Consider the following 15,638-nt stretch of genomic DNA (forward strand, 5'->3'; position numbering starts at 1 on the left):
TGCTTCCTCCAGCCCAACATTTCTCATGATGTACTCTGCATAGAAGTTAAATAAGCAGAGTGACAATATACAGCCTTGACGTACTCCTTTTCCTATTTGGAACCAGTCTGTTGTTCCATGTCCAGTTCTAACTTGCTTCCTGACCTTCATTTAGGTTTCTCAAGAGGCAGGTCAGGTGGTCCGGTATTCCATCTCTTGAAGAATTTTCCACAGTTTATTGTGATCCACATAGTCAAAGGCTTTGGCATAGTCAACAAAGCAGAAATAGATGTTTTTCTGGAACTCTCTTGCTTTTTCGATGATCCAGCAGATTTTGGCAATTTGATCTCTGGTTCCTCTGCCTTTTCTAAAACCAGCTTGAACATCTGGAAGTTCATGGTTCACATATTGCTGAAGCCTGGCTTGGAAAATTTTGAGCATTACTTTTCTAGTGTGTGAGATGAGTGCAATTGTGTGGTAGTTTGAGCATTCTTTGGCATTGCCTTTCTTTGGGATTGGAATGAAAATGGACCTTTTCCAGTCCTGTGGCCTCTGCTGAGTTTTCCAAATTTACTAGCATATTGAGTGCAGCACTTTCACAGCATCATCTTTCAGGATTTGAAATAGCTCGACTGGAATTCCATCACCTCCACTAGCTTTGTCCATAGTGATGCTTTCTAAGGCCCACTTGACTTCACATTCCAAGATGTCTGACTCTAGGTCAGTGATCACACCATCATGATTATCTGGGTCTTGAAGATCTTTTTTGTACAGTTCTTCTGTGTATTCTTGCCACCTCTACTTAATATCTTCTGCTTCTGTTAGGTCCATACCATTTCTGTCCTTTATTGAACCCATCTTTGCATGAAATGTTCCCTTGGTATCTCTGATTGTCTTGAAGAGTTCTCTAGTCTTTCCCATTCTGTTGTTTTCTTCTATTTCTTTGCATTGATTGCTGAGGAAGGCTTTCTTATCTCTCCTTGCTATTCTTTGGAACTCTGCATTCAAATGGGTATATCTTTCCTTTTCTCCTTTGCATTTCACTTCCCTTCTTTTGACAGCTATTTGTAAGGCCTCCTCAGACAGCCATTTTGCTTTTTTGTCTTTCTTTTTCTTGGGAATGGTCTCGATTCCTGTCTCCTGTACAATGTGATGAACCTCCATCCATAGTTCATCAGGCACTCTGTCTATCAGATCTAGTCCCTTAAATCTATTTCTCACTTCCACTGTATAGTCATAAGGGATTTGATTTAGGTCATATCTAAATGGTCTAGTGGTTTTCTCCACTTTCTTCAATTTCAGTCTGTATTTGGCAATAAGGAGTTCATGACCACAGTCAGCTCCCGGTCTTGTTTTTGCTGACTGTATAGAGCTTCTCCATCGGGAATTTGTAAGAAATAAAAAAGTGGTCCATTTCCAAAGGTAGCTAGCTCTGAGTGGAAAACTACCAGCAGCCAAGCTTGCCTAACAGTTTGCTGATGTAACAACCACAAAGTTCACACACCTGGAAAGTCCCTAAGCAAGCGGGATGTTGCGAGAGATAAACTAAAATCTTGGTTGAGAAATAACACTTAGTTCGGGAAGGGAGAAGGAAGGATACTGTATAACCAAACCTTCAGGATGATCGTACACCCCATAGTACCCAGCTGATGAGAAATCGAGGGAGGGACTTGCATGCTAGCAAGTAAAGTGCTTGCTGCAACTGTCCCGGCTGTGCCTGCCCACCAGACACCCGGTCTCGCAAGACCGTCATCAGAAGTCTCACTTTCACCATGCTCCGTGTCTCGGGGCCCCTTCCTTGGTTTTGGACCTGTGGGCATATTTCTCACGCTTTGGAGCTCACCAAACTCTCTGAGCCTTAGGATGTGTGCACTGGCTGATCCCTACGCTTGGACCTTTGTGCCCCCGGTCTTCGGTTTGGGCCCCAGCTCCACTCCTGCTCCAGTACGAGCTGGACAAGGAGGTCCTGTAGCCTTTGGGTCACATCTTTCTTTCTTCAAGCTACGGGTGGCTGTTACATTTTTAATTGTTGGAATGAAACCAAAAGAATCATCATCTGTCATAACATGTGAAAATCATGTGAAATTTAAATCTCAGTGCCCATAGATTTACTTGAAAACAGCCATAGTCATTGACATAATGTCTGTGGCCGTTTTCAAGCTGCAGCCACAGAGCTGAGTTCTTTTAACAGACCGTCTGCCCCAAAAATCTTCAAATATTTACTTGTTGGGTCTCGATAGAAGTTTTGTTGTTCGGTTGCCAAGTCTTGTCTGACTGACTCTGCTAACCCATGGACTCTGGCAGGCCAGGCTTCCCTGTCCTTTGCTATCTCCCAGGGTTTGCTCAAACTCGTGTCCACTGAGTCGGGGATGCCATCCAACCATCTCATCCTCTGCCCCCTTCTCCTCCTGCCCTCAGGGTCTTTTCCAATGAGCTGGCTCTTCACATCAGATGGCCAAAGTATTGGAGCTTCAGCTTCAGTCCTTCCAGTGAGTATTCAGGGCTCATTTCCTTTAGGATTGACTGGTTTGCAGTATTTATATGGTGGTTCTATACATTTCTGTACAACCAATGGGGTGTGGTGAATGTTCAACAGCTGCTGCTTTGGGAGAAGCAGAGAAGCGTGTGTTTCTGTCTATAATTACACATGTGCCTGTGTATATATAGTTTCTTGTAAATTTTACCATTTTCCCATACTTAAATTTCGAAGACAATAAAACAATAAAACGGACCCTGCCTTGTAGTGCTGATTTCCTTGATATAAATACTTCATATGGCCAGTCTCAGGCTACCAGTGTGAATATCACTAATCAGAGTTGAGCAGAGGTGTGCAGTAGCATACTAGATTTTTCTCTCTTTCTCTCTGGAGCCTGCTACTTTCTTGCTGTGGCCTCCAAACCAGCAGCATTAGCATCACCAGGAAATTTGTTGAAAATACAGATTCCCAGGTTCCAACCTAGACCTGAATCAGAATCTGCATTTTAGCCAAGATACTTGCTACCTTGGATTTTGACTCCAGGCTGCAGGCACAGGCCACAGAGATTGGCTAGAAATTCTTCAGGTATAGCTAGAATGTCAGTGCTGGAAAGGACACTGCAGTGAAGTGAAGTCGCTCAGTCATGTCTGACTCTTTGCGACCCCATGGACTCTAGCCTACCAGGCTCCTTCGTCCATGGGATTTTCCAGGCAAGAGTTCTGGAGTGGGTTGCCATTTCATTCTCCAGGGGATCTTCCCAACCCAGGGATCGGACCCAGGTCTCCTGCACCGCAGGCAGACGCTTTACCATCTGAGCCACCAGGGAAGCTGGAAAGGACACCAGGGGTCGTCGGGTCTGTCTAGTCTGCAATACATAGACTTAGTTTTCTTATGTCTTATCAGTATCACTATGTTTGGGATTCCCTAGTGACTCAGTGACCCACTCCAGTGCTCCTGCCTGGAGAATCCCAGGGACAGGGGAGCCTGGCAGGCTGCCGTCTGTGGGGTCGCACAGAGTCGGACACGACTTAAGTGAGTTAGCAGCAGGAGCAGCAGCAGTGACTCAGTGGTAAAGAATCCGCCTGATAATGCAGGAGATGCGGGTTTAATCCCTGTGTCGGGAAGAACCACTGGAGGAGGAAATGGCAACCCACTCCAGTATCCTTGCCTGGGAAATCCCATGGACAGAGGAGCCTGGCGAGCTACAGTCCGTGGAGTTACAAGAGTTAGGCACGACTTAGCAACTAAAGAACAACAATCACTATATTCATTACATTTTGTTATCTGTAACTTCTCTTGGGTAAGTGTTCTTGGCTGTTGCCATGTCTCTGAACCCTCTGACCCTTAGTGAACTTAATACTTTATGTGCCTTTTATTAGTTGAAGTTGACATTAAATAGATACAGTATATCACCACTTCAGATAGAAAACCACTGAGCCATAGCTGTAAAAAGAAACATGAAAACAAAACAATGTTTTGTAATTCTGAGTGGATATTGTTGCCTGCCAAGGTGTTGAGCCCCAAGCCTGCTTTTCTTTTTTTTTTTTTTAATGTAAAGAGATTAGCAAACTCTTAGAGGGCTATTAAAGGCATATTATCACTCAACTGAAACTTCTTGACACAGTGAGAAGGAATGAAAGAACTGAACTGAGGTAACTAATCCATGAGATTCTGTGTCATTTAATGCGCTGTCTGCATGCCTCCAAAAGTCAGTTTCATGGACCACATCCATCCCACACTTTGGGAGACTCCCAGCAACATGTCATCACTGGCTAAATATAATCCAGTTGTGGTTTCTCAAGGGACGCTAAACCCATCACCCTGACGTTCGTGCACGCTCAGTTGTCTGGCTCTTTGCGACCCCATAGACTGCAGCCCGCCAGGCTGCTCAGTCCATGGAATTCACCAGACAAGAATACTGGAGTGGGTTGTCATGCCCTCCTCCAGGGGATCTCCCTGACCCAGGGATTGAACCTGTGTTTCCTTCATTGGCAGGTAGCGAGCGTCTTTACTGAGCTACCAGGGAAGCCCCATCAGCCTGATGAGCCAACTAAATTTCCCTTGGTTTCACAGTTTTCATCCTGGTGGCCATGGCTGCCTTTGTCATGTCCCTTAGACCTTCCTGTGCTTTCTTTATCTGGTCTCTTACACGTTCACTTAGTCAACATTTATTTATGCAATAAATATTTGTTGATCGCCTACTCTGATGGTTCTAAAACATGGCCCCAAATTCTCTGACCTTCCCATCAAAAGGTCAGGTCTCAAATGCCACCTGATACCACTTAACATGTGGAATCTAAAATATGACACAGGAACTTATCTCACGAGACAGAAACAGACACAGAACAGGCTTGTGGTTGCCAAGGGGGATGGAGGTTGGGGAGGGATGGACTGGGAGTTTGGAGTTCACAGATGCAAACTTATATACAGAATGGATAAACAACAAGGCCCTATTGTACAGCACAGAGCTATATTCAATGTCCCATGGGAAACTGTATGGAAAAGAATATGTACGACTGAGTCACTGTTGTATAGCAGAAATTAGCAACATTGTAAATCAACTATTCTCCAATTTGAAAAAAGATGAGGGCTCCATTTTCCATGAATGGGGGCAGGCTGGTTATGCGTCACATGTCCATTTATAGAAGTGGAAGTGATATCATGTGACTCACAAGGCTGAGGATACAACTTCCGCCTGCTTTCTGGAAGCCTTTAGCTGTCCTGTAAGCAGTCCACCTGCCTTGAGGCTGCCATGCTATAAAGGCACTGAAGTGAGACCAAAAGTCAGGGACTTCCTGGTCATCCAGTGGCCAAGACTCTGTGCTCCCAATGCAGGGGGCCTGGTTCAATCCCTGGTCAGGGAACTAGATCCCACATGCTGCAGCTAAGACCTGCCGTAGCCAAACACTTTTAAAAAGAGACCAAAAGGCAAAGCCCTGAGAGACACCTGCCCAGCCTGGCCCTTTCCATTCTTCACCTCCATGAAAGATAAATGATGCTTCCTGTAATAAACCAAACCACTAAGTTTAGGATCTGTTACACGGCAGCATATATTCACTGCACCCACTACGTCTCAGATACCATTCTACACTTGGGGGCCCAGGAACAAGACAGACTCTGCCGTCACGGAGCTTCGCATTCTTCTGTGGGGGGACTGACAGTAGACGAGGAAGTGAAATAATTTGAGATAGTGACCCAGTCAGTGTTACAGAAAAAATAATGAAGCATCAGGTGACAGAGAGGGTACTTTAGATCGGCTGTTCAGGGACTTTCCTGGTGGCCCAGTGGTTAAGAATCCACCTTCCAATGCAGGAGTCGTGGGGTTGGGGAACTAAGATCCCATGTGTTGCAGGGCAACTAAGATCTGACACTGCCAAAAATAAATATGAAAAAAAAAAACGTTGTTCACAGGAGTCCCCTCTGGACATCTGAGGAGGTGACTTCTAGCGGGAGACCTGCAGGAGAAGCACCCTAGACAGTAGTGAGGGCAACGGTCCTGAGGCAGAAACCAGTTTGGTGAAGAGCGAGGAGCTCAGTTTGGCTGGGGCTGAGTGAGCAAGGAGCCCCACAGGGCCTGGAAAGCTATAGAGTTCTTGGAGGGGTTTGTGATTTTTCTCCAAGGGTCAGAAGTGGGAAATGGAGGGACCCCAATGGTTTCCTTTAAGCTGCTGACCAGCCTCTCTGCTGCCTTTTTCCTCCCCCGACCCCGGGTCAGGGCTGAAGCCCTGAGGACCAAGAACTTCCTTCTCTACAGCCAAGTTGGAAAATGCCTTCTGTAGTTGGACCCCAGGAAAAGGGCCTTCACAGCTGTAATTTAGTTATCACCTACCCATTGTGGGCAGGGAGCCGGCGTGGGAAGTAGCTGCTCTGTGCCCAGGCCCACATGGAGGGTGAGGACCCAGAGGTTAATCAGCTGGAGTTCCTGGCCTCCTCTGCTCAGCACCTCTTCTCCCACTGTAGTCCACCGGGTCAAGTTCTTGCCAGCAAGGTGTGGCCGACACGGAAGCCGAGGGGGACCCTGATCCAATCTGGGTGCATCGGCTTCCCTCCCATGTTTTGCAGCAGCTAAATGTGGTATGGATCTAGGAGGAAATACTGATCTTAAAGCTTCCCAAGTGGCTCAGTGGTAAACAATCTGCCTGCCATTGCAGGAGTCGCAGGAGAGTCAAGTTCGATCCCTGGGGGGGTTGGAAATGGCAACCCACTCCAGTATTCTTGCTTGGATAATCCCATGTACAGAGGAGCCTGGCAGGTTACAGTGCATGAGGTTGCAAAGAGTCAGACATGACTGAGCACGCATGCACTGATCTTACTCTCTTTGTAATTTAAAAGATTTTTTTTTTGAAGGTCACTCTGTGCAGCATGCACGATCTTAGTTCCCTGACGAGGGATTGAACCTGTGCCCCCTGCATTGAGAGTGTGGAGTCTTAATCACTAGACCACCAGGGAAGTCCCTGTAATTAAAAGGATTTAACCTTCAATTAAAAACAAATTCAGGCTTACCCTAACCCTCAAAAAAAAAAAAAAAAAAATTCAGACTTACAAAGAAGTTGAAAAAACTACCAAGAAATTCCATGTGGGCTTCATCCAGCTTCCCCAAATATTCCTTAAACAGCACAACACTCAAAACCAGGATATTCACACTGATCAATACGTGATCAGTACACTAGTGATTGCAAACCTATTCAGGTCTCATCTGCTGACTGCCAGTGTTTTGTTCCTATCCCAGGATCCAGTCCAGGATTCCTCGTTTAATTTTTATTTTCTATCTTTTGGCTTTGCATGGCACGTGGGATCTTAGTTCCCAGACCAGGCGATGGAACCTGTGCCCCCTGCAATGGAAATGCAGTGTCTTAACCACTGGACTGCTAGGGAAGACCCCCTTGTTGCATTTAGATGTCATTTCTCCTTGGGTTTCCTTTAGTCTGGATTAATTCCTCTGTCTTATTTTTCCTTCACCATGACCCTAGTGAGGAATTGTTATTGTTTAGTTGTTATGTTCGACTCTTTTGGGACCCCATGGACTGTAGCCCACCAAGCTCCTCTGTCGATGGGATCTCCCAGTCAAGAATACTGAAGTGGGTTGACATTTCCATCTCCAGGGATCTCCCCGGACCAGGGATTGAACCTGCGCTGCGTGCATTGTAGGCAGATTCTTTACCACTGAGCCACCAGGGAAGCCCCTAGTCAGGAATACTCCCAGCTATTTTTTAGAATACTTCATTTTGGGCTTGTTGGATGTTTCCTCCTGATTAAATTAAGGTGATGATTTCTGGGTGGGAATAACACAATAACAGATCAGGAAGGCACCTGGTGGCAATTTGTATCATTACTAATGACAACTCAGATCACTTGGTCAGGTTACTGTTTTTCTCTTTGTATTAACAGTTACTGAATATCTTGTAGGGAGATAAATAAACAGGAAATATTTGAGGAAAAGGAGGAGAGATGGGATGTGGAAGAGAGACAGCTAGCTCTGGTCTTTTCCAGGCATGATTGCAATTTCACTGTAAACAAAACAGCCTCCCCTGTAGGCAAAATCGGAGTTGGCCGTTTTCCCCAGTGTAAAGGAAGAGGCAGTGTCACAAACTGACCACAGGGGGGCGGCAGAAGATTGGGATGAAATAAAAACCGCTGCTGCTGCTGCTAAGTCGCTTCAGTCGTGTCGGACTCTGCGACCCCATAGACGGCAGCCCACCAGGCTCCCCCGTCCCTGGGATTCTCCAGGCAAGAACACTGGAGTGGGTTGCCATTTCCTTCTCCAGTGCATAAAAGTGAAAAGTGGGCTCCAGGTAAAAAGCAGTTGAGTTCCTTCAAAGTGAATAAATCTGTGGAGACTCAAAGGCTCTGTACTAGTTGAGGTCGGGCATCTTCTTGGAACCAGATGAAGTAGGCGCTGGCTGCTCAGATTGCACTCGCAGCATTAGGGGTGTGCCATGTCTAAAACGGGCTCTTGGGTTGTGGTGAATTTGGAGACTGGGATTGACACTACACACTACTGATACCATGTATAAAATAGGTAACTAGTGAGAATCTACAGCACAGGGGACTCTAGTTAATGCTCTGTGTGACCTAAATGGGAAGGAAATCAAAAAAAGAAAGGGTATATGTATAGCTGATTCACTTTGGTGTACAGTAGAAACGAATGCAACATTGTAAAGCAACTATCAGTCAGTTCAGTCTCTCAGTCGTGTCCGACTCTGTGACCCCATGGACTGCAGCACACCAGGCTTCCCTGTCCATCACCTGGAGCTTGCTCAAACTCACGTCCATCGAGTTAGTGGTAGTCCAATAAAAATTAAAACGGGGGCTCTCGGGCAGTGGGGTGGAGATTTGGGCAGGAGGTCTGGATTTTCAGATGCTGTCAGCAGCATGTGGACAAGGTCACAGAGGGTGTGGAAGGAGCAGGACCCAGGTATGGGGAGTGGGGATAGAGGGACAGCCAGAGAAGCGGGAGGAAAACTGGTGCAGGGGGTGCCTCTCCCAGCCAGGGAGAATCTCTCAGCACTCTTGCAGCTTCACACTCGTGTGTGCGTGTGTCATATGCATGTGCACCCCATACTCTGCTTCAGAGTTCTTGCTACCAGAGAGTTCTTAGAAGCGAGAACATCAGAGGGTCCCCCTGCAACCCTCAGTGGTTTACTGAACTCTGACTGGAGGGTTCCCTGGGACCCTGGGAACCCAGGCTCCTCTGCCTCACTGCTTTGCCACCCTTATTGTATGATGTCCACCTCGAGGTCCAGTGTGGCTGCTGGGGCTCCAGCCATCCTGCCTGCTTTCCAGCCAGTAACTTTCGATTTTCCCATGGGTATGACGGTGGATGGGAGTGGTTAATACCTACCTCGGAAGATGGTTAAAAAGAAGGGACCAGAGCATCTATAGAGAAACCACTGGGATTGGTCAGGACCTCCTGAGGCTCTGGTAGGACTAGGTCCCTCTTATGCACTACCCAGTGGGCCATCAAGGGACTCGATGACCCAGGAGCCTTCAGTGGGCTCCCCTCCTTATCTCTCTTCTCTGGCTCCTGGGGCAGGAATCATGTGGGCATCACCTGTGCTCATGAGCCTCACCAGCCACCCAGGCCCTAAGGTGCCCTCCCCTACCAGGGACCCTATTGCCTGGCTCTGGCTGGGATCTCTGAGGGGGAAGGTTGGGGGTGTGGCTCCTGCTCTGTGCAAGGGTTGATGCTGCTCATGGGCCATGGGCTGAAATCCTGAACCACAATAGGGTGGGGACACCTCTGCGCTCCGCTGGGTTTTCAGAGCCTGGCAGGGCATTGCATAGAGTTGGGGCCTGGCCACTGGCTGAGGTGGAGGCTGCGTGCTTGGTTCCTGGGAGCTCCTCCCCAGGACTGGCCACAGTATTTGTGAGGCCCAGTGTGAAATGAAAGCACTGGCCCTTTGGTGGAAAATTCTTAGGAATTTCAAGATGGGGACCACAGAGGCATTAAGCCAAACGCAGGCCCTGGGGTTCCCAGCTCAGGATAATTTTCATGTCGCCTGGAGTCGCCCAGGCTGCCACTCAGGACAAAGGGGCCTGGGCTGGGGCCGAGGCTGAGCAACTCCGGTGGCGTGCGGGGCACCTGCCTCGTTCCCTAGAAGCAGCTTTTACGGGCAACTGAGAACTGCGTCCAGGTTTCTAGAACATCCTCCTGCCCCTGGGCCCTTCCTGGTTCCTGAGTGCATTGCTCTTCTCTGCAGGATTTCTCCAAAGTCCCACAATCCCCTGTGTTGGGTGCCCCCATGCCCACCCCCACCCCCTGCAGAGAGGGTGGTGGCAACAGTTATGGATGCCCAGCCCCCCACCTTAATGCCACAAGCTGGGCTCTCTGGGGCTGGGGCCTGGTGATTCTGGAAGAGGCTCAGGCATTGATCTTTAGGGGTTTCTGAGGTCCGCCCCACACCCCCCACCCCCACTTTACCAGATACACTCAATGGGCTGCGTTAGCGGCTGGAGCTGGGTTTATCCTGCACCTCTGAATGACTCTAGTCTGGACACACCGTGTTGCCCATCCTGGGCTGAGCTGCTTTGTTGTCCTCTCGGCCTGAGGAAACTGCGCCCCTTCTGGAACATTCCCCAGGGAGCTGGAGGAAAGCGGCATTTCCTTCCTCCCCCTTCCCAGGTTCACGGAGCCCAGGTCTGGGCTGCCCCGCTGTCCCAGGACTAGGGCCCTGTGGGAAGGGGTGGAAGGGGAGCTGTATCTTCCAGGGCCACTGGGGGGCGGGGCAGGGGTGGGAGTGTGGGCCATGACCCTCAATGGGTACGTTCAGTGGGTTTATTGCAACGAAAAACAAGAATGGGCTCGAAAGTCTGGTGTCTTTATGTCGTTTATATTCCTCCTCATGGAATCCGGCAAAGGACTAGACAGGGCGTAAGGCAGAAACGTGGAGGAAGAGGCAGGCATGACCGTCCAGGAACCATGAACTTGACCATCTCTCAGGAAAGCAGACGTATCTTTAAAGACATTCTTTTTGTCTGAGTTAATCTGAGCCTGCAGTCTTGAGAGGAGATGCACTCGGTGATCACCACGACAGGCCGCTGGTTCCTTAGAATGAGATTTCTCATCTTTCCCCTCGGCTCCCTGCCCAGGGCATTCGAGGACACAGATGCACAGCGCTGCTTGTCGAGAAGCAGGGTTTGCAAGGCCACGTGAGTTTCCATTAGTACCTTCTGCACGCATGAGAAAACACTGTTGGGGACCGGATATACTGCCATATACACATTCATAAGGAACGTTCTAATAACAATTAGAGCACAAAACTATCAGTATGAACATATTTTCAAAAAGAGAAACGAAGCCGGGCCTTCCTAGACCAGAGGCTTGTAGTCTTCTCTGCAGCTGCTGTGGGGTCAGCCCTCTGGGCCAGGCCCATTGGTGCAACAGGTTAAATTATGAGGCACGCAGACATGAGTGTGTAGAGTTCAGGGCTGGGCCGGGCCTTGGGGTTCATTTGTCCCCAGAGAAGAGTTTAGACTCTGACAGTTCAAGATGGGACCTGCTGGAGTCATAGCACTCAGGGATCGCTACTTCAAAGGCAGGCAATCTGGAAGATTCTGTGAAGCAGGGCTTAGCCACAGCAGTTCATGCACAGGCTTGGCTGGAGGGCTGCCCTCTGAAGGCGCTGAGGGGACACTGATCTCCCGAACTCCTTGGAACAAACTCATTCCAGACCTCACTGTTGAGCTTGATGTTGGCTGTGAACTTGGGCAGAATCCCAATCCTTCCAGTTGCAGATCAAGCTTCTGGGTTTGACGTAAAGGTCCCACTGGGTCTTGGCACCAGAGAGCCTGTTTTGGTGACTGATTCTTGAGCCATGGGCTGTGGGCTTAGCCCTGTCCAGGGATCATTTGGCAGCTGCTTCTGAACCCTTTGGCATCTAGAGACCAGGCTCTCGGGGACCAGCTGGGCAGGAGGCCACGAGGCAAGGATCAAGACGGCCCCTGCCCTCTGCAGGGCACGAGGAGGGCTGCGGGACACCCTCTTCCTCCCCAGGGCCACTGGAGTTCCCAGCTGGGAGGGGAGGCAGCGACTGGCCACCACCACCCAGCCCCTTCCAGCTCTGAGCCGGGGTGTGTGCCGAAGAGGGAGGAGATTCAGGAGGAGGAGAAAGTGAGCTGGGTGCCCCAGTGTGCAGCTCAGTCCCTGGGCACCTGGCACGCAACTCCTCCAGGGTCACAGCGGTTTTTCTCTCGAGGAAGAGGGTGTCTTTTATGGGCACCCTGACCCAGGGCCCCTGGACTCGGAGTAAAGGTCACTTGTCTAAGAGGCACTATTGTGGTGGAGCTCGGGCCTGGAGCTGGGGGCCCAGCTAGACGCCCTGCAGGGGGTGGTTGGGGTCGCTGCGTTCCCGCTTCACCAGGGGCTCGCCCCGTCCTCGGGTCTCCGAGTGGGCCTCGCTGATGTCATCTGTGGGGTCGGGTGGGGTGGGGGGCATGAACAGGCCAAGTGAGGGCCCTGCCTTGGCTCGGGTCTGGGTTGACTGGGGGTCTTCCTCCCTGTGACCACCCTCGGACCAGTGCCCATGCGCCTGGTCATGCGCCTGGTAGGGTCCCCTTTGGGCACTGGGCCTCCCATCGCCGTGGGGCAAGGAATGGGCCCTGGGGGTGCTCACTGCCCCACCTGCCCCACTCCCTCTCCAGACATGGAGGGAGGAGGCAGTGAGCCGCCCCAGTCCCGTCCATGGCCCTGCTCCTCTGGGCCTCGTGTAGACGGCCGGGGGAGCAGGATAGTGATCTAGGAGGAGGGGAAGGGGCTTCTGCTCTGAGCCCCGGTGGACATGCAGGCTGCCGCCCAGCCCGCCTTAGGGGCTGCCCCCACCTCCACTGGGCACGGGGGGAGCGCCCAGACACACCCACCTTTGTCCAGCAGTGTCAGCGACAGGGAGGCCAGATCGTTGAACTGAAAGAGAGAGGCTCAGAGTGAGGGGCTCCACAGGGCGGTCCCGGGGAAGGTGAGCCGTGTCCACAGTGGAAACTGGTTTTGGCTTTGTAAGTGGGGGGCTTATGCCCTGAGAAACAGCCCTGAAGCTTCAGGGGCCTGGGCTGTCCCCTCTGACACTCTCTAGACCCTGCCTGGGAGTGGCTGGAGGGTAGAGGGGGTGCCGACTGCCCAGGCCAGCAAGGGCACAGAGGCTGTGACCTCTGAGTGCTCAGGGAAGGAACGGCCACTTTTTCTCACTGCTTATCATACACTAACATCTCTGTGCACTAAAATCACCTTGTTTCTTCCTCAAAACAAACCCATCATGACCCAGAAATACACTCCCAGGTATGTAACCCAAAGAATTCAAGCAGATGTTCAAACAAAACATGTACAGGAATGCTCACAGCAGCATGACCCATACCAGCTAGAAGTTGAAAACAGCCCCTCTACCAACAGGTGATGGGTCTGCCAAGTGGTAAATAGCCAGGCAACCAGAGAGTGCTCTGCCATAAGAGCACATAAGAAGGAGGGAAGCCCTGACTCTCCACATGGATGGACCCTGGGAAAACAATGCTTGGGAAGAGTGGCAGACACAGAAGGACACACAGGCTGAGACTCCGTGGCGGAAATGTCCTGAACAGGCAGATCCACGGGGATAGAGAGGGGGTGAGTGGTTGCCAGGGACTGGAGGAAGGGGTACATGGGGGACTGCCAGTGGGAATGGGGTTTCTCTTGGGGTGGTGGAATGTTCTAGAACAAGATAGGTGGGGGTTTCACAACGTTGTGAATGTACTAAATGCCATTTGATTGTTTACTGTGAGATGACTGAAAAGGTAAATGATACGTTCTGTGTATTCTACCACCAGGAGGCAGGAAATCATGCCCGGGGTCTCATAAGGAGGTGACAGGAGCCAGGGTCTGCCTGTGCCAGTCTGACTGGGGCAGGCGAGCTCTCTCCCAGCCGCTGACCCCCACACCCGAGCCCCTCGATGTGTCCTCTTGGACCCCGAGGCCTGCCCGCCTGTCCCAGGGTTGGGGTGGGGAGCGCTCACCTCTCCCATCACAGCAATGGGTGTCTCCCCAGTGGCCTCGGCGACCCGGTGCTCCACCAGGTAGAACATGTACTCGTCGTAGAGCAGCCGGATGAGGTGGAAGGAGCCGAAGCTGGCGGCGCTGCGCAGGGTCAGGTCTCGGATCACCATGGAGCTGGAGAGGCAGACACGGGCTGGCACCTCCGGGACACCAGGCTCCCCTCCAGCCCCAAGCTGGCCCGCAGGGCGCCAGCCAGCCGCCTGGACCACCCCACCTCCCCTGCCCTGCCCATGTCCCCAGTCAGTGGCCTTAGGCGTCTAAAAACAAGGCTCAAGTTAAGGGTGCCTTCGCTGCTTTCATCCAAAAGCAGGGGCTGGCAAACTGTGGCCGGTCCAGACTGGATCCAGCCCGTCACCTGGTCTGGGATGGCCCGCGTGCCAAGAACAGTTTTCACAGTTTTGAATGGTTGGGGGGAAAAGTGTCAAAAAAAATTCTAATTGGTACAGTAATGCAAATTAACTAAACTTCAAAATAAATACATAAATAAAAGAATTCTATTTCACGGCACGTAAGTACCTGAATTCACATTTCAGTGTCCATAAGTAAAGTTTTATTAGTCATGTCTGTTGTTGATGTGTTGTTGTGTGCCATCTGCCTGGAAAACTCTGTTGCTCAAAGAGCTCTCCTATCTCATTCTTTACAGAGAAACCTAAAGGGATAATGTGGTGCCCAACCACACAGTCTGGACTACACACACATCTGCCAGTGGCCCCCAACACCCAGATGCGCCATCTCAGAACCCAGCTACCCTTGGTGATGTCTAACTGCTGTGACAGCGAGAAAAGAAGCAGGAAGGGACAAGATGGGAGGGGACCCACAACGTGAATACCACCCGTGACAGTACTGGAACTCAGGGGGCGTCACCCTGGGGTCCAAGCATCCACAACCCGATCAGATCAGTCAGTGCGTGCCAGCCGCAGCCATCAAATCCTCTCCTTCGGTGTGAACACCTCTCCCCTTGCTCCCGGCTGGGGAGGCCCCTCACCACCTTGGCTTTGGCGCTGCTTGGTTCAAAGCGATGTTTGCTCAGAGAATCTTTTGAAAAGTTAACAAGCCTCAGTTTGTCTTTTAACAGGTTGAAACTGTTGTTACTTGCGAGTCAGTAAAGACAACTGACAACAAATCAGTTTACTTAATTCTTTTTGCATCTTCTGGGGCCAGTGTGTAGACAGACACACTCTGAAGGCAGGTAGGTTCAGCAGTGGAAACGGAGAGCTGGCTCCAGCTGGCTGTGGCTCCAAGATGCCCTAGGAGGCACTGGGTGGTGAGTGCCTGCGTTCAGAGGAGCACATTATTTTTTAGAAATTTATTATTATTTTTGGCTATGCTAGGTCTCCGTTGCTACTCATGGGCTTTCTCTAGTTGGCAGCAAGCAGGGATTACTCTCTGCTTGTGGTGCGCAGGCTTCTCACTGCGGTGGCTTCTCATGTTGCAGACCATGGGCTCTAGGCACGTGGCCTTCAGTGGTTGTGGCGCACAGGCTTAGTTGCTCCGAGGCATGTGGAATCTTCCCAGACCAGGGATCGGACTAGTGTCCCCTGCATTGGCAGGCAGATTGTTAACCACTGGATCACCAGGGAGGTCCCAAATGAGCACTGTAGGAAGCAAAGGTCGCTTGAAGAACTTTCACGAATGCAAAGGCTGTGTAACTGAGCCACACTCCCGATC

General features: G+C 50.6%; 1 protein-coding gene and 1 long non-coding RNA gene across 6 annotated transcripts in view; one reads left to right on the forward strand and one right to left on the reverse strand.

Annotated features, from left to right (window-relative positions):
- LOC104979724 overlaps positions 1-15,093 on the forward strand; it is a 21,630-nt gene extending 6,537 nt beyond the window's left edge. Inside the window, exons 3-4 of the long non-coding RNA XR_824191.1 lie at positions 2,398-2,468; positions 14,614-15,093. This is a non-coding gene — a long non-coding RNA (uncharacterized LOC104979724). The remainder of the gene's footprint in view (positions 1-2,397; positions 2,469-14,613) is intronic.
- The window catches only part of RFX2 (regulatory factor X, 2 (influences HLA class II expression)), a 43,779-nt gene continuing 38,857 nt past the window's right edge, over positions 10,717-15,638 (reverse strand). For 3 of the 5 annotated variants that reach the window (XM_010828219.1, XM_010828218.1, XM_010828222.1), the window contains one exon: positions 13,551-14,084. In XM_010828219.1, coding sequence (XP_010826521.1) covers positions 13,652-14,084 — 433 coding nt within the window. In that variant the 3' untranslated portion in view covers positions 13,551-13,651. Of the gene's footprint in view, positions 12,363-12,811; positions 12,855-13,550; positions 14,085-15,638 lie in introns of those variants that run through there. The other 2 variants (XM_010828221.1, XM_010828220.1) reach the window with 1 other exon arrangement.

The sequence above is a fragment of the Bison bison genome, unplaced genomic scaffold (genome assembly GCF_000754665.1).
Source record: "Bison bison bison isolate TAMUID 2011002044 unplaced genomic scaffold, Bison_UMD1.0 scf7180017864492, whole genome shotgun sequence".
Taxonomy (NCBI): domain Eukaryota; kingdom Metazoa; phylum Chordata; class Mammalia; order Artiodactyla; family Bovidae; genus Bison; species Bison bison.